Genomic DNA, 25,243 nt, shown 5'->3' with positions numbered 1-25,243 from the left:
ATGTCTTGAGTCAATAAGTATTCAACCACTTTGCTATGGCAAGCCTAAATAAGTTCAGGAGTAAAAATGTGCTTAACAAGTCACATAATAAGTTGCATTGACGCACTGTGTGCAATAGTGTTTAACATGATTTTTGAATGACTACCTCATCTCTGTACCCCACACATACAATTATCTGTAAGGTCCCTCAGTCGAGAAGTGAATGTCAAACACAGATTCAACCACAAAGACCAGGGAGGTTTTCCAATGCCTTGCAAAGAAGGACACCTATTGATGGGTATAAATAAAAATAAAAGACATTGAATATCCCTTTGAGCATGGTGAACTTATGAATTACACTTTGGATGGTGTATCAATACACCCAATCACTACAAAGATACAGGCGTCCTTCGTAATTCAGTTGCCAGAGAGGAAGGAAACCGCTCAGAGATTTCACCATGAGGCCAATGGTGACTTTTTAAAGTTTAAATGGCTGTGATAAGAGAAAACTGAGGATGAATCAACAACATTGTAGTTACTCCACAATACTAAACTAATTGACAGAGTGAAAAGAAGGAAGCCTGTACAGAATAAAAGTATTCCAAAACATGCATCCTGTTTGCAACAAGCCACTAAAGTAATCCTGCAAACAATGTGGCAAAGCAATTAACTTTTTGTCCTGAATACAAAGTTTGGGGCAAATCCAATACAACTCTCCATATTTTCAAGCATAGTGGTGGCTGTATCTTGTTATGGGTATGCTTGTAATCGTTAAGGACTGGGGAGTTTTCAGGATAAAAAAGAAAATGGAATGGAGCAAAATCCTAGAGGAAAACCTGGTTCAGTCTGCTTTCCACCAGATATTGGGAGATGAATCCCCCTTTCAGCAGGACAATAACCTAAAACACAAGGCCAAATCTACACTGGTTGCTTACCAAGAAGACAGTGAATGTTTTGGAGTGGCCGAGTTACAGTTTTGACTTAAACCTTCTTGAAAATGTATGGCAAGATCTGAAAATGGTTATCTGGCAATGATCAACAACCAATTTGAAAGAGCTTAAAGAATTTTGAAAATAATAATGGGCAAATGTTAGAGACTTAACCAGAAAGAATCACAGCTGTAATCGCTGCCAAAGGTGCTTCTACAAAGTATTGACTCAGGGGTGTGAATACTTATATAATTGAGATATCTCTGTATTTCATTTTCAATAAATTTGCAAACATTTCTAAAAACATGTTTTGTGTGTAGATGGGTGAGAAAAAAAATCAATGTAATCTATTTTGAATTCAGGCTGTAACACAACAAAATATTGAATAAGTCAAGGGGTATGAATACTTTTTGAAGACACTGTATAATACCAAGGCATACATTTTAGTCTCTGAAAGGCAAGGAGCAAAGAATTTAAGCTATATGGATAAATGTATTACCTAGACTTTAACGACATTAGCTACAACTAAAGCTATTATTAGCTACACAGTGAACTATATTCAGGCCTACTGCTAGACTAGGACTCAAAACCATAACTTCATTGCATGTGTGTGTGTGTGTGTGTGTGGTGCATGTCTATCCACAGTAGCTACCTAGCAGCCAGGCGTAGAGGCGTCTGTTGAGGGACATGTCTCTGCGGAGCAGCGTGAGGGAAGCAGCAGACACCACTGTGACCGTGTCCTCCCTGCTCATAGGAATACTGCCTTCTGTTGGGTCCTGAGAGAACAACAGGGACAGTTACACATGGGGCACAGGGAGGAGGAAGAAGGTGTTAATGAAGAGAGAGAAAAGCAGAGGGACAAGGAAACGGTAGCGGATGAAGATGAAGATAATATAGAGGCAGAGAAGGAAGAGGGAGGAGGAGGAGGGAGGAGAAGTGGAGGAGCAGGACAGGGTGGATAAGATGAAAAAGGTGAGGAGGAGAAGAAGGTGAGGAGGAGGAGGAAATGTTACTCACCAGGCAGGTGGCCAAGGAGAAGAAGTAGAGCAGGATCTCCAGCATATTCCTCTGCACCAGAACATTAGAGTCCTGCAGAGACAGACACAACGCCTTCACCTGGGAGAAAGAGGGAGAGAGAGGTTCTACAACGTATCCGACATGGCAGACACAACCCTACACTCATACTCGCATTAACATGCGGAAACACACACCAACTCACCACCAAGCGGTTGTTATAGCCCAGCATGCATGTCTGCTGGCGCGGTGGGGTGAAGCGGTCGAAGTGTGTGACGATGAAGAGAGAGGCGGGCAGCCGGACCAGAGGGCTGACCAACACACTGCCCCACAGAGCCCCATAGAACACTTGCTGGCCCACTAACAGAGACAGCCTCAGTAGCAACGCATCCGTCCTGGAAAGAGGGGAGAGAAGGGAGAGAGGGGAGAGGGGGAGAGAGATCAAAGTTTAAGAGAGGGGGAAAAGGAAGAGGATATGTTATATTATGCAATATTTATGGGAGAGCTATTTTTAGCTCTGTTTTGGTATACAGTTACATGTGTGTGTGTGTGTGTGTGTGTGTGTGTACCTGTCGTAGACATCAGCCCCCTCCTCTAGGCCAGGCAGTAGTCCAGTGATGAAGGCCTGTAGGCTGGGCAGAAGGGCCCTCTGTAGGGGGAGGTAGTAGCGCTCATACAGCGTCAACAGGGCTGGCTTCACTGCCATCGCAGCATGGCCCAGCAACGGGAACAGCCCCGAGCTAAAACACACACATGATAGAGATCAATACAACACACTAACACATACAGTACAGGAGAACAACACACAAATCCCCCCAAAACACACTAACATTGGTCAATAGGCATTCAAACAAATCAGGACAATAGACATGCATGCACGCACACACACACACACAATGGGTTAGTGCTGGTTAGCATGACTCCCACACCTATAGATGAAGAGGTCCTTGGCCAGCCATTTGGTGCCGATGATCTTGAAGATGACCTCATAGGTCTCCAAGGCCTTGAGGTGCACTCCACTGGGCAGGGCCGGGTGCAGACACTGGGCCAGACGCTTCCCAATGATCAGCCTCTGGGGCAGCAGAGAGTAGCGCAGGTTACTTTGCAGGGCCTAGGGGGAGGGACAGAGAGAGATATGCCAGTGGTGCTTGTTAGTGGTGTTTTAATGAATATCAAAGAAATACGTAATTCATTGGTAATTATTGTATAATTATTGTACAATTACCATGCTACCTTGTTACTGTGTAATTTGCTTTGTTTACTTTAGAACCAAGACACACACAGATCAACACACAGCCATTCTACCATAACACTCCTAAGCAAACATCCTTCTTGCTAAATGTGTCACAAGCAGGGACCCACTACTGTCCAAAGTCCCTTTGGGTGGAGCAGGGGACAGAGAGTTAGGCCATGTATTCTGGGCTACTGAAGTAGAACAATTTACAAGAAACATGAAACTGAGTGCTCGCAAAAGCAATCTATACACACTTTATGATAGGTCAATAAGAGTTTGAATAATGTGTTTGGTAAATACATTATTCAGTAAAAGGGATAGACTATCATCCTCTCCATTTAATGATTGGGGACTAAATGAATGAACACTGATGTAGGCTCATTTTTTGAAACTCAATTGATAGATTGGGAATGTTTTCCATCTCACAGTCCACTGATCGTGGAGCCAGATCCAGACAGAACCAGATGCAACCATGGCAACGCCAGCAAGGCCGGATAAGTGACTGCAGGTAGTGTCTGGGCTCAGAGCCAGAGAGTCACTCACACACAGACACACACACAAGCAGAAGAACACATACACACGCCCATGAACTCTTACACAGATTTACCACATATAATATGTATGTTGTTGAGCTTCAAATTGGACACTCAAGACTAGATATGTTTCTGAGGCTCACAGTTAGGCCTAGCCTAAAGTAGCAACAACAACTTCCTGCTTTGTTTACAGAACTGTTAAACTGATGCAAATGCTCTCAATGCAAAGCAACATACACAAAATAACGATTAAAACACTAATGGCAATACACTGATCAAGAGACCAATGGCCTGGCTATCTCGTCAATGCAAAAGAATAAGCAGTGCTCTTCTACTCTGACAGGACACGAACACACTGAGAAAATGCAAATCAGGATAGAAATACAACTCTGAATGCACCACTGACAAAGTAATTTCATCTGTCACATCATGGGTGCAACTCAATAGTGTAGAGTGGCTTGATGTCTGACCTCCAGACTCAATATATTGTACCAGCCTTGCCATCCATACCTTATTGAGCTTGCCCAGAGAGGAGATGAGGTCAGCCCACTCGCTGGACGACTCAAAGTTCCGCAGGGCTTTCTCGATGACAGCCGCGTAGCTACGGTAACGGTAGTCATTCTGCAGCTCCTGCTCCTCGGGATCCATGATGCCTCACTCACGTCCCAGCATGCTCAGCCTGTCTGGGGAAAGGGGGAGGAGGAAGGGGAGCAGAGAGGAGGAAAGGGAGAGAGGGGGAGACAGAACAGAGAATTGTTGTCAGACATTCATCCCTACACCAAGGTCATGTAAAATAGGCTCACACTGGTAGAAAACAGTGAAACATGGAGGTAGGTTATACATGTACCTGAACCATTTTGATACGATTTCACCTAATGAACACAACCCTGAACCCAGATCTCTGTTTGTAGCATGTTGCAGAGGGGTGTCTCTTGCAAACGTGATTTGATATGCTCACAGTCACACGCACACAATGTTTACCACATCTACACGTGCTCCCAGAGGAATAAACATCAGGGCCCATATTCACAAAGTGTCTCAGGATAGAAGTGCTGATCTAGGATTAGTTTTGCTTTTTAAATCATGATGAATAAGATGGGAGCACTCTTACTCTTGAGATGATTTGTGAATCCTGGCGCAAGTAACACACACAGGCGGTTGCTATGACAACCAGTGGGATGACAAGTCCTATGAATGATCTGAAATGGAAACATAATCCTAGATATGCAATAAACAGGCTTAAAGTCAATAAAACATTTTATTCAGCTTGCAGAAATATTTCGTTTAACTGTATTATGATCCATGGTCTTAACTCTGCAGTGGCATGGTTGTTTAGTGTGTGTGTGTGTGTGTGTGTGTGTGTGTGTGTGTGTGTGTACACTCTGTAAATGTAATAGAGCAGAGAGAGAGGTACTAACAGAGACAGGACCGGATTAGAGCAACAGAGACATCTGGACATCTGGACATCTGGACTCACTTTGGGAGTGAGAGAGAGGCTTTAACATGGGCAAGCCTGCCCAACACGTGCCTGACAACACACACACGCACACAGAATATTATGCTTATAAAAACACAATATCGTGATTTCTCTGGCTGTTTCGTTAAAGACACGAGCACTGCCACATGTGAGGAGTCTCATTCTGGTCACTCCATGTCAGTACAGTAACAGGTCAGCTTACCTCTGGAAATAATTCCTCCATTAACTGACCAACAGTGAGGAAGCACTACAAAACTCAATCCCTTGATCCATGGAAACAGGAGAGAACATGGTGCTGCTGAGCAACAATAACATGGCAGCCAGTAACCAAGTCAGAGTAAATGTCAACGACAAAGTGGTCTACCAATATATGCTCTACCCTAGTCACTCTGTCTGGGGTATACCTGCGCACACTCCAAGCTCAGAACACATATCCCTCCCCTCTATATGTGTAATAGTCTAGCTCTCTGTGTCTCTTTGTGTCTGTGTGTTAGAGGCTGTGTGTGGATATTGAGATCACAGGCACACTCAGCCAGTTGATTAAATTAGGGCCATCTCAGGTCAACATCTCTAGTCTGGGCTCAGGAGCTAGCTAGGGGCTGCTTGTTTGTTTGCCAGCCCTAGCATTCTTTATCTGTCTGTCTCCTCCACAACATTGATCTTCAATGTGTTTCCTGGAAAAAAGCTGAGCAGACACACTGACACACACGGATTGACTTGATAATTGACTAGGCCTATCTCCTTTAAATCTAGGCCTATTTCTGTCTCTGTTTCTCTATAAACCTTTATCTCAGACAAGCTTAGGGATTTATAGACAGAAGGGTTGACAAAGACAGAGATACAGACACACAGACGAGAAAGTTTGCCGATGACACGACGGTGGTAGGCCTGATCACCAACGATGATGAGACAGCATATAGGGAGGAGGTCAGAGACCTGGCAGTCTGGTGCCAGGACAACAACCTCTCCCTCAACGTCAGCACGACAAAGGAGCTGATCGTGGACGACTGGAAACGGAGGGCCGAGTACGCCCCCATTCACATCGACGTGGCTGTAGTGGAGCGGGTCGAGAGCTTCAAGTTCCTCGGTGTCCACATCACTAAGGATCTATTGTGGTCCAAACACACCAACACAGTCGTGAAGAGGGCACGACAACGCCTCTTCCCCTACGACAACACCTTCAGATCCTCAAAAGGTTCTACAGATGCACCACTGAGAGCATCTTGACTGGCTGCATCACCGCTTGGTATAGCAACTGCTTGGCAATCGACCGCAAGGTGCTACAGAGGGTAGTGCGGACGGCCCAGTACATCACTGGGGCCAAGCTCCCTGCCATCCAGGACCTCTATACCAGGCAGTGTCAGAGGAAGGACCTAAGAATTGTCAAAAGACTCCAGCCACCCAAGTCATAGACTGTTTTCTCTGCTACCGCAAGGCAAGCGGTAACGATGCACCAAGTTTGGAAACAACAGGAACCTGAACAGCTTCTACCCCCAAGCTATAAGACTGCTAAATAGTTAGTTAAATAGTTAAAGTTGCACTATGCAGAAATCACATTTCCTGGTTGCTAAAACTGTATTGTTCGCCTAATTTCTGTTTATGTGACAAAATAAGCTAGTATAGTGTAGAGAATCATTGTACCATCTAAACCACTTGAAATATATTTTCCATAACCAAAAATGTTGTTGTTTCAGCTGGTGTACAAAAACACAACTTAAGAACGGGAAGCATAGAAATAGTGCACATAGAACAGATCTACCACTTCATAGATTTGCTTTCAAGTAGACTGATAGATCTATAACTCACATTTCTACGAGAATTTGGTCGGGTCGCCCAAAAAGTTACATATTGCCACTTTAACCAAATAGCTACCCGGACTATCTGCATTGACCCTTTTTGCACTAACTTTTTTTGAATCATCACATACACTGCTGCTACTGTTTACTATCTGTCACTTCATTCCTGCACATTGACTCGGTACTGGTACCCAGTGGTGGAAAAAGTACATCATTGTTATAATTGAGTAAAAGTAACGATACCTTCATAGAAAATGACTAAAGAGAAAGTCACCCAGTAAAATACTACCTGAGTAAAAGTCAAAAAATATTTGTTTTTAAATATACTTAAGTATCAAATGTAAATGTAATTGCTAAAATGTACTTAAGTATCAAAAGTTAAAGTTAAAATATAAATCATTTAAAATTCCTTAAATTAAGCAAACCAGACGGCACCATTTTCTTGTTTTTTATTTATTTAAGGATAGCCAGGGGCACGCTCCAACACTCTGACATCATTTACAAACTAAGCATGTGTTTAGTGAGTCCGCCAGATCAGACGCAGTAAGGATGACCAGGGATGTTCTCTTGATAAGTGTGTGAATTAGACCATTTTCCTGTCCTGCTAAGAATTCAAAATGCAACGAGTACTTTTGGGTGTCAGGGAAAATGTATGGAGTAAAAAGTACATAATTTTCTTTAGGAATGTAGTGAAGTAAAAGTAAAAGTTGTCAAAAATATAAAAGTACAGATACCCCTAAATAAATGACTAAAGTAGTACCTTCATGTATTTTTACACCACTGCTGGTACCCCATGTACAGTTGAAGTCGGAAGTTTACATACACCTTAGCCAAATACATTTAAACTCAGTTTAAATGTATTTAATCTTAGTAAAAATTCCCTGTCTTAGGTCAGTTAGCATCACCACTTTATTTTAAGATTGTGAAATGTCAGAATAATAGTAGAGATAATTATTTCTTTCAGCTTTTATTTCTTTCATTCATCGCATTCCCAGTGGGTCAGAAGTTTACATACACTCAATTAGTATTTGGTAGCATTGCCTTTAAATTGTGTAACTTAGGTCAAGCGTTTCGGGTAGCCTTCCACAAGCTTCCCACAATAAGTTGGGTGGATTTTGGCCCATTCCTCCTGACAGAGCTGGTGTAACTGAGTCAGGTTTGTAGGCCTCCTTGCTCGCACACACCTTTTCAGTTCTGCCCACAAATGTTCTATAGGATTGAGGTCAGGGCTTTGTGATGGCCACTCCAATACCTTGACTGTTGTCCTTAAGCCATTTTGCCACAACTTTGGAAGTATGCTTGGGGTCATTGTCCATTTGGAAGACCCATTTGCGACCAAGCTTTAACTTCCTGACTGATGTCTTGAGATGTTGCTTCAATTTATCCACATAATTTTCCTTCCTCATGATCCCCCTTTTTCTTCCAAACATAACGATGGTCATTATGGCCAAACAGTTCTATTTTTGTTTCATAAAAAAAGTACAATCTTTGTCCCCATGTGCAGTTGCAAACCGTAGTCTTGCTTTTTTATAGCCGTTTTGGAGCAGTGGCTTCTTCCTTGCTGAGTGGCCTTTCAGGTTATGTCGATACAGGACTCGTTTTACTGTGGATATAGATACTTTTGTACCGGTTTCCTCCAGCATCTTCACAAGGTCCTTTGCTGTTGTTCTGGGATTGATTTGCACTTTTCGCACCAAAGTACGTTCATCTCTAGGAGACAGAACGCGTCTCCTCCTGAGCGGTATGACGGCTGCGTGGTCCCATGGTGTTTATACTTGTGTACTATTGTTTGTACAGATGAATGTGGTACCTTCAGGCGTTTGGAAATTGCTCCCAATGATGAACCAGACTGGTGGAGGTCTACACATTTTTTTCTGAGGTCTTGACTGATTTCTTTTGATTTTCCCATGATGTCAAGCAAAGAGGCACAGAGTTTGAAGGTAGGCCTTGAAATACATCCACAGGTACACCTCCAATTGACTCAAATTATGTCAATTAGCCTATCAGAAGCTTCTAAAGCCATGACATCATTTTCTGGAATTTTCCAAGCTGTTTAAAGGCACAGTCAACTTAGTGTATGTAAACTTTTAACCCACTGGAATTGTGATACAGTGAATTATAAGTGAAATAATCTGTCTGTAAACAATTGTTGGAAAAATTACTTGTGTCATGCACAAAGTAGATGTCCTAACCGACTTGCCAAAACTATAGTTTGTTAACAAGAAATTTGTGGAGTGGTTGAAAAATTAGTTTTAATGACTCCAACCTAAGTGTATGTAAACTTACGACTTCAACTGTATATAGCCAAGTTATCGTTACTCATTGTGTATCTATTATTACTTTTATTATTATGTGTTTTACTTTTCTATTATTTCTCAATTTTCTTTCTCTCTGCATTGTTGGGAAGGGCTCGAAAGTAAGCATTTCACTGTTAGTCCACACCTGTGGCTTACGAAGCATGTGACGAACAAAATTAGATTTAATTTGAATCAGAGTTCGAGAGCGAGAGAGAGCACGAGAAAGAGAGCTATAGGGAGGAGTATTATATCACTGAGAGGGGATTCCAAGCTGACGAGTAAGCAGAAGTGGCATTGACAGAAACTTACATCATGTCCTCATCTCCTGACCGACCTTGTCTAACACACACTCAGCCACTAAATCCTGCAAATCACTCCCAAACTGAATGCGTTACACGGATTAACTGTGACTTACTACTTTGGTACATACAACCACACAACTACACACAAACACGCGCACACACACACACACACACACACACACAGTAAGACTGTAACCTGCATGTGAATTGACTGACTATAGCCTGTCTAGCTCTGGTCAGATAACAGAACTGATAAGATGTGAATTGACCATTCTCTCACACAGCACTAGCCTTTGGACTAGGCCTGACCCTAATTAGTCGACTAGTTGATTGTTTGGTCAATAGGCTGTTGGTTGACCAATATTTTTTAGTCAAGCAGTAGCAAATAAATATATACAGGGCATTCGGAAAGTATTCAGACCCCTTTACTTTTTCCACTTTGTTACATTACAGCCTTACTCTAAAATATATTAAATTATATTTTTTTCTCATCAATCTACACACAATACCCCATAATCACAAAGAGAAAACAGGTTTTAGACATTTTTGCAAATGTATTAAAAATATCATGTTCCACTGATTATCCTTGAGATGTTTCTACAACTTGATTGGAGTCCACCTGTGGTAAATTATATTGATTGGACATTATTTGGAAAGGCACACACCTTACTATATAATAATAATAATAATAATAATAATATAATATACATTTTGTGGGGCGGTAGGTAGCTTAGTGGTTAAGAGCGTTGTGCCAGTAACCGAAAGGTCGCTGGTTCTTATCCCCGAGCCGACTAGGTGACAAACAAAAAAAAACGATATAAAGGTCCCACAGTTGACAGTGCATGTCAGAGCAAAAACCAAGCCATGGGGTTGAAGGAATTGTCCGTAGAGCTCCGAGACAGGATTGTGTCGAGGCACAGATCTGGGGAAGGGTACCAAAACATTTCTGCAGCATTGAAGGTCCCCAAGAACACAGTGGCCTCCATCATTCTTAAATGGAAGAAGTTTGGAACCAACAAGACTCTTCCTAGAGCTGGCCGCCCGACCAAACTGAGCAATCGGGGAAGAAGGTCCTTGGTCATGGAGGTGACGAAGAACCCGATGGTCACTCTGACAGAGCTCCAGAGTTCCTCTGTGGAGATGGGAGAACCTTCCAGAAGGACAACCATCTCCGCAGCACTCCACCAATCCGGCCCTTATGGTAGAGTGGCCAGACGGAAGCCACTCCTCAGTAAAAGGCACATGACAGCCCGCTTGGAGTTTGCCAAAAGGAACTTAAAGGACTCTCAGACCATGAGAAAGAAGATTCTCTGTTCTGATGAAACCAAGATTGAACTCTTTGGCCTGAATGAAACCTGGCACCATCCCTACGGTGAAGCATGGTGGTGGCAGCATCATGCTGTGGGGATGTTTTCAGCGGCAGGGACTGGGAGACTAGTCAGGATCGAGGGAAAGATGAACGGAGCAAAGTATAGAGAGATCCTTGATGAAAACCTGCTTCAGAGCGCTCAGGACATCAGACTGGGGCGAAGGTTCACCTTCCAACAGGACAACAACCCTAAGCACACGGGTACCTTTTTTGGTACCCTTCCCCAGATCTGTGCCTCGACACAATCCTGTCTCAGAGCTCTACGGACAATTCCTTCGACCTCATGGCTTGGTTTTTGCTCTGTGGGACCTTATATAGACCAAATCATGTCCAATCAATTGAATTTACCACAGGTGGACTCCAACCAAGTTGTAGAAACATCAAGGATGATCAATGGAAACAGGATGCACCTGAGCTCAATTTCGAGTCGCATAGCAAAAGGTCTGAATACTTAAGTAAATAAGTATTTTAATTTGTAATAAATGTGCAAACATTTCTAAACCTGTTTTCGCTTAGTCATTATGGGGTATTGTGTGTTGATTGCTGAGGATTTTTATTTAATCCATTTTAGAATAAGGCTGTAACGTAACAAAATGTGGAAAAAGTCAATGGGTCTGAATACATTCCGAAGGCACTGTATATATCTCACAGGATATTGGTGGCACCTTAATTGGGGAGAACGGGCTAGTGGTAATGGCTGGAGCGGAATAGGTGGAATTTCATTTGTTCCAGCCATTATTATGAACCGTCCTCCCCTCAGCAGCCTCCATTATATATATTTGCGCCCATCTCAGTGAACTAATTCATCGGAGGCCTAGACTAAAAGCCAATTGATGTTTGATCCATATGGAGGGTGTGAAGCAATTGCGGAGCCTCCAGAGGCATGCAGAGGCCAAATCAAGCTCCGTACCGCATCGCCATGCGCCTACCAAATGTTGTAACAATGCGGAGGGCTCTGTATAGCTCCGCATTGACATGATTGGTTGACGGTAGGTGGGGGCTGTACACCCTGTATAAACAAACTCACTTCCTTGACAACAGCTCTGCGAGGCTCAAGAAGTATGAATGCCCTAACTTCTGCAGAGGCCATATCACCGTAAATGCTACATGACCAATGCAGACATCGGATTGGCCATGCAGCGCCCAGATGCACAATGCACTTCTCTCTCCAGAATGCGCTCTCTCCCGCCAATTTGTGCACATTCATTGTTTTATAACTTCATTGTGTGAATTATTTGCGTTTGATTATATATAAATTCCCCATTACATATCACCAGTAGTACATTTAAATCAAAATCAAATGAAATTTTATTGGCCACATGCGCCGAATACAACAGGTAGAAGCTGTTGAGAAGTATTTTGGACCTAGACTTGGCACTCCGGTACCGCTTGCCGTGCGGTAGCAGAGAGAACAGTCTATGACTAGGGTGGCTGGAGTCTTTGACAATTTTGAGGGCCTTCCTCTGACACCGCCTGGTATAGAGGACCTGGATGGCAGGAAGCTTGGCCCCAGTGATGTACTGGGCCGTACGCACTACCCTCTGTAGTGCCTTGCGGTCGGAGGCCAAGCAGTTGCCATACCAGGCGGTGATGCAACCAGTCAGGATGCTCTCGATGGTGCAGCTGTATAATTCTTTGAGGCTCTCAGGACCCATGCCAAATCTTTTCAGTCTCCTGAGGGGGAATAGGCTTTGTCGTGCCCTCTTCACGACTGTCTTGGTGTGTTTGGACCATGATAGTTTGTTGGTGATGTGGACACCAAGGAACTTGAAGCCCTCAACCTGTTCCACTACAGCCCCGTCGATGAGAATGGGGGCGTGCTCAGTCCTCTTTTTTTTCCTGTAGTCCACAATCATCTCCTTTGTCTTGGTCACGTTGAGGGAGAGGTTGTTGTCCTGGCACCACACGGTCAGGTCTCTGACCTCCTCCCTATAGGCTGTCTCATCGTTGTCGGTGATCAGGCCTACCACTTGTGTCATCGGCAAACTTAATGATGGTGTTGGAGTCGTGCCTGGCCATGCAGTCATGGGTGAACAGGGAGTACAGGAGGGGACTGAGCATGCACCCCTGAGGGGCCCCCGTGTTGAGGATCAGTGTGGCAGATGTGTTGTTACCTACCCTTACCACCTGGGGGCGGCCCGTCAGGAAGTCCAGGATCCAGTTGCAGAGGGAGGTGTTTAGTCCCAGGATCCTTAGCTTAGTGATGAGCTTTGAGGGCACTATGGTGTTGAATGCTGAGCTGTAGTCAATGAATAGCATTCTCACATAGGTGTTCCTCTTGTCCAGGTGGGAAAGGGCAGTGTGGAGTGCAATAGAGATTGCATCATCTGTGGATCTGTTTGGGTGGTATGCAAATTGGAGTGGGTCTAGGGTTTCTGGGATAATGCTGTTGATGTGAGCCATGACCAGCCTTTCAAAGCACTTCATGGCTACAGACGTCAGTGCTACGGGTCGGTAGTCATTTAGGCAGGTTATCTTAGAGTCCTTGGGCACGGGGACTATGGTGGTCTGCTTGAAACATGTTGGTATTACAGACTCAGACAGGGACATGTTGAAAATGTCAGTGAAGACACTTGCCAGTTGGTCAGCACATGCTCGGAGTACACGTCCTGGTAATCCGTCTGGCCCTGCAGCTTTGTGAATGTTGACCTGCTTAAAAGTCTTACTCACATCGGCTACGGAGAGCGTGATCACATAATCATCCGGAACAGCTGGTGCTCTCATGCATGCTTCAGTGTTGCTTGCCTCGAAGCGAGCATAGAAGTGGTTTAGCTCGTCTGGTAGGCTTGTGTCACTGGGCAGCTCGCGGCTGTGCTTCCCTTTGTAGTCTGTAATAGTTTTCAAGCCCTGCCACATCCGACGAGCGTCAGAGCCAGTGTAATACGATTCAATCTTAGTCCTGTATTGACTCTTTGCCTCTTTGATGGTTCGTCGGAGGGCATAACGGGATTTCTTATCAGCGTCCGGGTTAGAGTCCCGCTCCTTGAAAGCGGCAGCTCTACCCTTTAGCTCAGTGCAGATGTTTGCTGTAATCCATGGCTTCTAGTTGGGGTATGTACGTACGGTCACTGTGGGGACGACATCATCGATGCACTTATTGATGAAGCCAGTGACTGATGTGGTGTACTCCTCAATGCTATCTGAAGAATCCCGGAACATGTTCCAGTCTGTGCTAGCAAAACAGTCCTGTAGCTTAGCATCTGCGTCATCTGACCACTTTTTTATTAACCGAGTCACTGGTGCTTCCTGCTTTAGTTTTTGCTTATAAGCAGGAATCAGGAGGATAGAGTTATGGTCAGATTTGCCAAATGGAGGGCGAGGGAGAGCTTTGTATGCGTCTCTGTGTGTGGAGTAAATGTGGTCTAGAGTTTTTTTTTCCTCTGGTTGCACATTTAACATGCTGGTAGAAATGAGGTAGCACGGATTTAAGTTTTCCTGCATTAAAGTCCCTGGCCACTAGGAGCGCTGCATCTGGATGAGTGTTTTCCTGTTGATTTATGGCCTTATACAGCTCATTCAGTGCAATCTTAATGCCAGCATCGGTTTGTGGTGGTAAATAGACAGCTATGAAAAATATAGATGAAAACTCTCTTGGTAAATAGTGTGGTCTACAGCTTATCATAAGATACTCTACCTCAGGCGAGCAAAACCTAGAGACTTCCTTAGTATTTGATTTTGTGCACCAGCTGTTGTTTACAAATATACACAGACCGCCACCCCTTGTCTTACCGGAGTCAGCCGTTCTATCCTGCCGATGTAGCGTATAGCCCGCTAGCTGTATGTTATCCATGTCGTCGTTCAGCCACGACTCGGTGAAACATAAGATATTACAGTTTTTAATGTCCCGTTGGTAGGATAACCGTAATCTTAGGTCATCCAATTTGTTCTCCAATGATTGAAGATTGGCTAATAGGATTGATGGGAGCGGCAGTTTACTCGCTCGCCATCGGATCCTTACAAGGCACCCCGACCTACGTCCACGATATCTCCGTCTCTTTCTCATGCGAATGACGGGAATTTGGGCCTTGTCGGGTGTCTGTATGATATCCTTCGCGGCCGCCTCGTTGAAGAAAAAAACTTCGTCCAATACGAGGTGAGTAATCGCTGTCCTGATATCCAGAAGCTCTTTTTGGTTATAAGAGACGATGGCAGAAACATTATGTACAAAATAAATTACAAATAACGCGGAAAAACACACATAATAGTACAATTGGTTAGACGGCTGTAAAACGGCAGCCATCTTCTCCGGCGCTGTCTTTACCGTTAATTCCTAATCTACAATGCTTGTTTGGTTATGGTAATTTCTGTTAATGCATTCAATATATTATTATTCCTTTTACTGTTCTCGTTGTCGGAGCGGACACATTGTTTGCAGAGCGCACAATCTATTTTTCTTCTGGTGACCAAGATCTCTGGCTCCCTCTTGAGTCATTTGTGTCTTATTTCATCAAACAGTAAGCTTAAAGCATCAGACAAGCTCAATGCATATAGTTGATTTTATTAAAACATATAGGGTGTGTCTATATGGAAAAATACACGTTTAACATTTTAGACCAATCAATTGGTCGAAAGAACAGACCACTTTCGGTCAATCAAGATTTGTTTTAGTCGGGGACAGTCCTACTTTGGACCTACCTATAATACGAGCTCAACTTTAATACAGATCCTGGATCAGAACCTCTCCTTTAAGAGACTGGGTCAGTACTTTGCCTTAAAGAAAAAACTTACTGAAAAGGCCAGTCTCATAACAGCTGCTGACGCATCCACACATCTACAGTCAGATTCTCTTTTCTTTCCTTTCGGTCTCACTCTCCCACCTTCTGCTAATGTGGTATGTTCTCTCCTGACAGACAAGTAGTTAGGCAATGTGAACAGGTCAGGTGCAGAAATACAGGCTGCCTTGCATAGGACAACCTCAAGCCTGTCAAGTGACCTACTAAAACCCTCTGCAAACACATAACTTTGTGGATACACATATCTTTCACAAAACTGGTTTAGTTAGCATCCTGGAATATTTATCTTGTCATAAACTAAATGTTTGAATTCAAACAAGGAAATTTAGAGATTTAGGCCTAGGGCTACATCGTGTAAATACTCAAATGCATTGCAGTGTAGCCCAAAGTTGCACTTCAACACAAAATAATTCCTGGAGCGGCCTATCAGAATCGGGCTCCCGAGTGGCGCAGCGGTCTAAGGCACTGCATCTCAGTGCTTGAGGCGTCACTACAGACCCCCTGGTTCGATTCCAGGCTGTATCACAACCGGCCGTGATTGGAGTCCCATAGGGCGGCGCACAATTGGCCCAGCGTCGTCCGGGTTTGGCCTGTGTAAGCCGTCATTGTAAATAATAATTTGTTCTTAACTGACTTGCCTAGTTAAATAAAGGTAAAATAAATAAAAAATAAAAATCTGACACTCATTCTCCATCTCATGAACATGCTGGGAGTGCTGCTTGTAGGCCTGCAACGTTTGCTCCTGAAGGGGAAAGGAGACTGTCTGCTTAGAGGGTGGACTCACTACCGGCTGATTTAGGGGGACAAACCCAATAGGAAATGCAGAGATATCGGTCACCTGATTGTGACACTATGAAACTGATTATCATATAGCACTATGGCATATGACTATGCCTTGTGAGACTAGGCCTATTAAATGAATAGGACAGGCCAGAACTGCTAGGATGAGACAGACACTGCTGTTAAAGACTGAGTCATGGCAGCGCTATGGCTCTGAATGTGACTCTATAGACCTGACTGCATTATGTAAGATGGCCTGGTCAAAGAGCAAATCAGGGATTTCATCTCAGTCTGTGTGTGAGAAAGAGAGCAAGAAGGAGAAAGGATTTCATCCAATTATATGTTGTTGGCAATGTATACTGAACAAAAATATAAACGCAACATGTAAAGTGTTGGTCCCATGTTTCATGAGCTGAAATAAAAGATCCCAGAAATTTTCCATACGCGCAAAAAGCTTAACTCTCATATTTGATGCACAAATTTGTTTACATCCATGTTAGTGAGCATTTCTCCTTTGCCAATATAATCCATCCACCTGACAGGTGTGGCATATCAAGAAAATGATTAAAGAGCATGATCATTACACAGGTGCACCTTGTGCTGGGGACAATAAAAGGCTACTCTAAAATGTCCAGTTTTGTCACCCAACACAATGCCACAGATGTCTCAAGTTTTGAGGGAGTGTGCAATTGGCATGCTGATTGCAGGAATGTCCATGAGAACTGTTGCCAGATCATAAGCTGCCTCCAACATTGTAATTAGAGAAATTGGCAGTACATCCAACCGGCCTCACAACCGCAGACCACGTGTAACAACGCCAGCCCAGGACCTCCACATCTGGCTTCTTCACCTGTTGGATGGTCTGAGACCAGCCACCTGGACAGCTGATGATACTGACAAGTATTTCTGCCTGTAATAAAGCCCTTTTGTGGGGGAAAACTCACTCTGATTGGCTGGGTCTGGCTCCCCAGTGGGTGGCCCGGCCCACCCAACATTCTGCTGTTTCCTCATCTTTCCAATGTTGTTTATACAGCTCCAGACTCAGTGCAACAATGTTGCAATAACAGATTGAATGGTTGTTGATGTTCCAGAGAAACAATTAAAATAGCGTGAACGCAGCACTGCATCATGTCCCTGTTGTCCACCGAGTCAAAGGAATCAGTTTTGCAAACTTAGTGACTTTGTCGCTATATTTAGCGAGTTTAGACCCCTCTAGCGACACATTTTCAAAAAAGCGACAAATCTAGCGACTTTTTCTGGTGTTATTGGAGACTTTTGGAGACTCTGACATGAAAGCACGCATTGTTCTTACTCTTCTCAATGAGCAGTGGGTGCTTGTTACCCCGTCCCAAAGCACTCACAGGCGACCCAGTCCTCGTGCAGCAGTCCCTCCCAGCTGCAGTCAGAGCAGGCGATGTTCACCCCTCCGCGTCCAGACTGCAAATGAATTGCGCATGCGGGAAGCCGCCGCTGGCTGATCCCGCCCTGGCTTACATTCAGGGCGGGATGTAAATGTAGGTTGTTTTTTACTCACTTTTTGTCTCTCCCACGACATTATTTCTCTCTCCTACAGCTTCCATCACAATTACATGCAAATGGACAATTATGCAAATTAGGTGATGATGTCATTTAGAGACTTTTAGGACAGCCAATAGCTACTTTCCTTACTGAGGAGTTGGCAACACTGAAAGGAATTAGGCTAGCAGTATATTTAGATCATATTGATTCACAACAGGAAAACGTGAACTGGGGAGAAAACACATCCAATTAAAATGTAAATATGGTGATTTCAATGTGCTATATCCAGTGACTTATAGGCTTACATCATTGGCTATACCCCGTCAATTTTTTTCTCACCATACCGACACCTAATGTTGCGGTAAACAAAAAACACAAGGTGCATCATATGGGTGCATCAATGACTCACCAACTGAAAAACAAGCTCAGGTTTGAGCTGACCATTCGAATGCGTCCAACAAATTTCACTAAATCCCGGCAAAACGGCGACGGTTAACGGTTCTGAGTGTAGCGTCCGTTCTGCAACTGAAACTTTGAGAAACCGTCAACCAACCGTTCGGTGAAGGGTGCGTTTCCCATCTCTGTCGAGCAGATCATGCTAAACGCAACGAGGTGGAATCCCCAAACTCCGCTGATTCACAGCGAGCGACCAGAGCACGGAGAGCGCACTTCCTGATCTTCGGTGGGGTGTGGAGCTACTTGACAGTTTAGGAGCAGTATTTATCTTCACAAGCTAAACGCCCCTCACAATGTCAGTTAAAAGTCTTCACAATTAATGAATAAGCGATTCAGCCGTGCTAGGTAAACCTGTTTCTTGAGTTCGGCGTTTAAATCAGAAATGATTTATCTTGTCTCACTGGCACCCCCGGCGTTGGTACATTCCAGGATGTGCGACGTTTACAAACCTCTCACTTCACTGTCAGATATTTGGTCAAAGCTGCTGTAAAGAGGATTAAGAAAATAACTGCAAACATTCTGTATGTTGTATCTGTTTATTTGTTATCTGGCAATCATTTATTACATTGAACAGTAATTTTTGAGACAATGAAGTGACTTGTGTTTAATCAAAGATAAGACTATAATAATACTAACTATTCAGTGCACAACCTAAACTCTGGCCCTGCAAACAAAAGAGAGACAAATTAAAATGGTTGTTTAATGTAGGGTGGCCTAGTGGTTAGAGCGTTGGGCCAGTAACTAAGGTCGCTGGTTCGAATACTTGAGCCGACAAGGTGAAAAATCTAATTTGCTCCAGGGGCTCAGTACTACTATGGCTGGCCCTGTAAAACAACATATTTCACTGCACCTGTAATAAGGTGTACAGGTGTGTCAAACCCCTCCGCGGGCGTCCTTGTCCCGTTGGAATAGGTAACGTCAGACTTCACCAAGAGTCATTACGCCTATGTTGGACAACCCATAGCCAGAGTTTGGTCAGCCCTTGCTGACGTGGTCTCCAGCTTTAGCCTCGGCAACAAAGCGCTTCATCAGAGCCATTAGCTCCTCCTCTGCGATGTCATTGCTGCAGGGCCTGGAGGTCCGGAGAACACATACAGAGAGGAATAAATTAATTGCGCATGTCTCTGGTGGCGAAGAAGTTGGTTTAGAGAATGTGCTCTACTTGGCTGCCGAAGGATGCAGGGTCACCTTCTGGACATAGAGGGAGCTATTCGTTCCCTTTAAATGCCACTGTATCCCAGGCCAGCTAACACGCAATAACTATTGCACTATGGCTGCGTTTGGACAGGCAGCCCAATTTTGTTCTTTCTTTACTAATTGGTATTTTGACCATTCAAATTAGCTCTGAAAAATATCTGATGTGGGAAAAATATCAGAATTGGGCAGCCAGTGTGTCATAGACTGTGTGAGTGAATGTTAACGCATTAATAATAATGTGTAGTTATGTCTTGGGGCGATGCGTGCGTTGTTGATTAGCACATCCAGACCCCGTACTCCTTCATGAAATGCTGCCGTGCAGCCTGGATGCTGGCCGGGTCTGTAATGTCCAGCTGGAGGAGTCTGGGCTTGAGTCCCTCCCTCTGCAGATCCTCCACAACCATGGCCCACCTCTGGACGTCCCAGGCCCTCAGATACACATCCCCTTTAAAGCCCTGGCACAGTGCCTGCACTATGGCTAACCACAGGCCCAGCGTGGAACCAGTGACCAGAGCCACCTGTGGGCCAGACATCACCTCAGAGAGACAGAGAGAGAAATCTAAAGCTATAGATTCTGAAAGCTACAGAGCAGGGTATTCAAATATTTCCCTATAAGGTTCAGACTTCTGTTCTACCTGATATTTCATTGCACACACCTTGGTGTCCCAGTTCTAAACCCTTCCCTGATTAGAAATATATATAAAAAAACTGTGGAACTGGCTTCAAGGTCCAGATTTGAATTTGAGGGCTATAGTCTGAGCTACCGGTAAACATACAATTCAAATCAAATCAAATCAAATTTTATTGGTCACATGCGCCGAATACAACAGGTGCAGACATTACAGTGAAATGCTTACTTACAGCCCTTAACCAACAGTGCATTTATTTTAAACAAAAAAAGTAAGAATAAAACAACAACAAAAAAAGTGTTGAGAAAAAAAAGAGCAGAAGTAAAATAAAGTGACAGTAGGGAGGCTATATATACAGGGGGGTACCGTTGCAGAGTCAATGTGCGGGGGCACCGGCTAGTTGAGGTAGTTGAGGTAATATGTACATGTGGGTAGAGTTAAAGTGACTATGCATAAATACTTAACAGAGTAGCAGCAGCGTAAAAAGGATGGGGTGGGGGCAGTGCAAATAGTCCGGGTAGCCATGATTAGCTGTTCAGGAGTCTTATGGCTTGGGGGTAGAAGCTGTTGAGAAGTCTTTTGGACCTAGACTTGGCACTCCGGTACCGCTTGCCGTGCGGTAGCAGAGAGAACAGTCTATGACTAGGGTGGCTGGAGTCTTTGACAATTTTGAGGGCCTTCCTCTGACACCGCCTGGTATAGAGGTCCTGGATGGCAGGAAGCTTTGCCCCAGTGATGTACTGGGCCGTACGCACTACCCTCTGTAGTGCCTTGCGGTCGGAGGCCAAGCAGTTGCCATACCAGGCGGTGATGCAACCAGTCAGGATGCTCTCGATGGTGCAGCTGTAGAATTCCCAAAACACATGACCATATGTTTAACTTACATGTCCTCAATATTAATTAAAGGTATGAAACACTTTATAGCAGTGATCACAAATCCAGAGAGCTAGTTTGTCAGCTGTTGCTCCAGCCCTGAGATAGCATACCTTATTCAACTAACTCCAGCCACCCAAGACATGGACTGTTCTCTATTCTACTGTCCGGCAGGCCATACCGGTGCATCAAGGCTCAGACAAACAGACCCCTAAACAGTGTTTATCCCCTGGCCATAAGACTGTTAATGGCTAACATCTACTGCTCTCCCCCTCAGACTATCCACACTGACTCTATGCCCATCCATAGGTCTCTACCCACTCAGACGCAACCTACGCTGCTGCTAAAATTACTATTGATTACATGTATTACTCCATTACACTGCTGTCCATTGATTATTGATTGCCATTCGTATTTATCCCCCTACTGGTCACTATTACTCCTGTTTACATGTGCAGTATATATTACCATTAGTATATTACCATAAGTATTTACTGTATATATTCCCGCAACCAGTCACTTTTCAGCCGCTTTACATGTATATCCAACTACCAGTCACTTTTATGTATAAACCCACCTCAACCACACCAGTTCCCCTGAATATTGAATAAGGTACTGGCATTGACCTGTATATACTTGCATTCTCGTGTTTCTAACTCACATTGTAGTTCTTGTGGTTTTATTTTAATTACAAAATGTATTTATTTTTCTATTGCTATTTATATTATCATCATCACATTTTGTTGTTGGGAAAGAGCTCTCAAGGTAAGAATCAAACTGTATTGTTGGGAAAGAGCTCTCAAGGTAAGAATCGAACTGCATTGTTGGGAAAGAGCTCTCAAGGTAAGAATCGAACTGTTTTGTTGGGAAAGAGCTCTCAAGGTAAGAATCGAACTGCATTGTTGGGAAAGAGCTCTCAAGGTAAGAATCGAACTGTTTTGTTTTACACCGGTTGTATCCTGTGCACGTTGTGAATAAACGTTGAAACTTGAATCAAGGTTCATGGTAGTTTAATCAGTTGTTTTAGTGCTGGCCTAGAACATTAGCCGGCATGCCCTGAAACTCGACAGGACTTGTTGGGGTATGCTGGTATGGAGTAAAATATGAATAATCTAAACATACATTAAAATGGAATTACCTGAGCAATTTAAGCAGTAGGCTGTTGTAGGAGTATGGTGACCCCTAAAGTCTAGGCTACAAATAACTTACAGAACAATTTGTGTCATGTCATACGCAGTCACATGACCTTGTGGTCACTAGTGAATAAAGAATCCTTTTCATTCAAATGTACAGTGCATTCGGAAAGTATTCAGACCCCTTGACTTTTTCCACAGTTACGTTACAGCCTTATTCTAAAATTGATTAAATTGTCCCCCCCCCCCACCTCACCTCAATCTACACACCCCATAATGACAAAGCAAAAACAGGTTTTTAGAAATGTTTGCAAATGTATTAAAAATAAACTGAAATATCACATTTAATTAAGTATTCAGACCCTTTACTCAGTACTTTGAAGCACCTTTGGCAACCTTGAGTCTTCTTGGGTATGACACTGCAAGCTTGGCGAGTTTCTTCTATTTTTCACTGCAGATCCTCTCAAGCTCTGTCAGGTTGGATGGGGTTTGTAGATTGAGGGGAAAAACACAATTTAATCAATTTTAGAATAAGGCTGTAATGTAACAAAACGTGGAAAATGTCAAGGGGTCTGAATACTTTCCGAATGCACAATATCACTTCCCAGTGTGGATGTAAAGTTGTTACAAAGTAGTATGGAGCACACCACTGGCTATGCAGAGCGCATAGTATGGACTGATATACCAAGAAGTGGCAGAGCATATTCCCATGAATGAGCGGAGGAGAGAGAACACTAATTGCTACATTCTGGCATTAATATCTGTTGAGGTCAAAAGAGCGAATACATTTAAGCAATAAGGCCGAGGGGGTTTGATATATGGTCAATATACAGTGGGGAGAACAATTATTTGATACACTGCCGACTTTGCAGGTTTTCCTACTTACAAAGCATGTAGAGGTCTGTAATTTTTTATCATAGGTACACTTCAACTGTGAGAGACGGAATCTAAAAAAAAAACTCCAGAAAATCACATTGTATGATTACGTAATTAATTTGCATTTTATTGCATGACATAAGTATTTGATACATCAGAAAAGCAGAACTTAATATTTGGTACAGGAACCTTTGTTTGCAATTACAGAGATCATACGTTTCCTGTAGGTCTTGACCAGGTTTGCACACACTGCAGCAGGGATTTTGGGCCACTCCTCCATACAGACCTTCTCCAGATCCTTCAGGTTTCGGGACTTTCAGCTCCCTCCAAAGATGTTCTATTGGGTTCAGGTCTGGAGACTGGTTAGGCCACTCCAGGACCTTGTTGCCCTGGCTGTGTGTTTCGGGTCGTTGTCATGCTGGAAGACCCAGCCACGACCCATCTTCAATGCTCTTACTGAGGGAAGGAGGTTGTTGGCCAAGATCTCGCGATACATGGCCCCATCCATCCTCCCCTCAATACGGTGCAGTCGTCCTGTCCCCTTTGCAGAAAAGCATCCCCAAAGAATGATGTTTCCACCTCCATGCTTCACGGTTGGGATGGTGTTCTTGGGGTTGTACTCATCCTTCTTCTTCCTCCAAACACAGCGAGTGGAGTTTAGACCAAAAAGCTCTATTTTTGTCTCATCAGACCACATGACCTTCTCCCATTCCTCCTCTGGATCATCCAGATGGTCATTGGCAAACTTCAGACGGGCGTGGACATGCGCTGGCTTGAGCAGGGGGACCTTGCGTGCGCTGCAGTATTTTAATCCATGATGGCGTAGTGTGTTACTAATGGTTTTCTTTGAGACTGTGGTCCCAGCTCTCTTCAAGTCATTTTCCAGGTCCTGCCGTGTAGTTCTGGGCTGATCCCTCACGATCATTGATGCCCCACGAGGTGAGATCTTGCATGGAGCCCCAGACTGAGGGTGATTGACCGTCATCTTGAACTTCTTCCATTTTCTAATAATTGCGCCAACAGTTGTTGCCTTCTCACCAAGCTGCTTGCCTATTGTCCTGTAGCCCATCCCAGCCTTGTGCAGGTCTACAATTTTATCCCTGATGTCCTTACACAGCTCTCTGGTCTTGGCCATTGTAGAGAGGTTGGAGTCTGTTTGATTGAGTGTGTGGACAGGTGTCTTTTATACAGGTAACGAGTTCAAACAGGTGCAGTTAATACAGGTAATGAGTGGAGAACAGGAGGACTTCTTAAAGAAAAACTAACAGGTCTGTGAGAGCCGGAATTCTTACTGGTTGGTAGGCGATCAAATACTTATGTCATGCAATAAAATGCAAATTAATTACTTAAAAATCATACAATGTGATTTTATGGATTTTTGTTTTAGATTCCGTCTCTCACAGTTGAAGTGTACCTATGATAAAAATTACAGACCTCTACATGCTTTGTAAGTAGGAAAACCTGCAAAATCGGTAGTGTATCAAACACTTGTTCTCCCCACTGTACCAAAGCTAAGGGCTGTTCTCACAACACGGAGTGCCTGGATACCGCCCTTAGCCGTGGTACTGTATATTGGCCATTTACCACAACCCCCCAGGGAGCCTAATTGCTATTATAAACTGGTTAGCGTCGTAATTAGAAACAGTAAACAAATACATTTGCGTCATACCAGCATCCAGGAGTCAAACTACCCAGTTTATAATTAAGCAATAAGACCTGAGGTGGTGTGGTATATGGCTAATATACCACGACTAAGGGCTGTTCTTAGGAAAGACGCAAAATTGAGTGCCTGGACACAACCCTTAACCGTGGTATATGAACCATATGACAACCCTCTGAAGAGCCTTATTGCTATTATGAACTGGTTACCAGTGTAAGCAGTAAAAATAAAAATGTTTAGTCATACCCGTGGTATACGGTCTGATATACCACAGCTTTCAGCCAATCAGCATTCAGGGCTCGACCCACCCAGTTTATAATTGAGATTATGTCACTAATAGTCTGGTATATCAAGTGCATCATAAATGATCCAAGCTGATAAACAGGCATTTTATATTCCCTCCACCAGCAACCACCAGTCTACATGGACACAGAAATAAAGACATTACAAATACAAAG

General features: G+C 43.8%; 1 protein-coding gene across 2 annotated transcripts in view; it reads right to left on the bottom strand.

Moving 5' to 3' along the window:
- LOC121571654 (protein dopey-2-like) overlaps nucleotides 1-18,780 on the bottom strand; it is a 51,185-nt gene extending 32,405 nt beyond the window's left edge. The window contains exons 1-7 of one of the 2 annotated variants that reach the window (XM_041883245.2): nucleotides 18,371-18,780; nucleotides 4,200-4,372; nucleotides 2,852-3,033; nucleotides 2,492-2,662; nucleotides 2,128-2,317; nucleotides 1,926-2,024; nucleotides 1,561-1,684 (exon numbers count right to left, since the gene is read on the bottom strand). In XM_041883245.2, the coding sequence (XP_041739179.2) occupies nucleotides 1,561-1,684; nucleotides 1,926-2,024; nucleotides 2,128-2,317; nucleotides 2,492-2,662; nucleotides 2,852-3,033; nucleotides 4,200-4,337 (904 nt within the window). In that variant the 5' untranslated portion in view covers nucleotides 4,338-4,372; nucleotides 18,371-18,780. The remainder of the gene's footprint in view (nucleotides 1-1,560; nucleotides 1,685-1,925; nucleotides 2,025-2,127; nucleotides 2,318-2,491; nucleotides 2,663-2,851; nucleotides 3,034-4,199; nucleotides 4,373-18,370) is intronic. The other variant, XM_045212110.1, reaches the window with a different exon arrangement.
- Between the last annotated feature and the right edge of the window lie 6,463 nt (nucleotides 18,781-25,243).

This window comes from Coregonus clupeaformis, chromosome 40 (assembly GCF_020615455.1).
Source record: "Coregonus clupeaformis isolate EN_2021a chromosome 40, ASM2061545v1, whole genome shotgun sequence".
Classification (NCBI taxonomy): Eukaryota; Metazoa; Chordata; class Actinopteri; order Salmoniformes; family Salmonidae; genus Coregonus; species Coregonus clupeaformis.
This window is presented reverse-complemented; position numbering and strand designations above follow the sequence as displayed.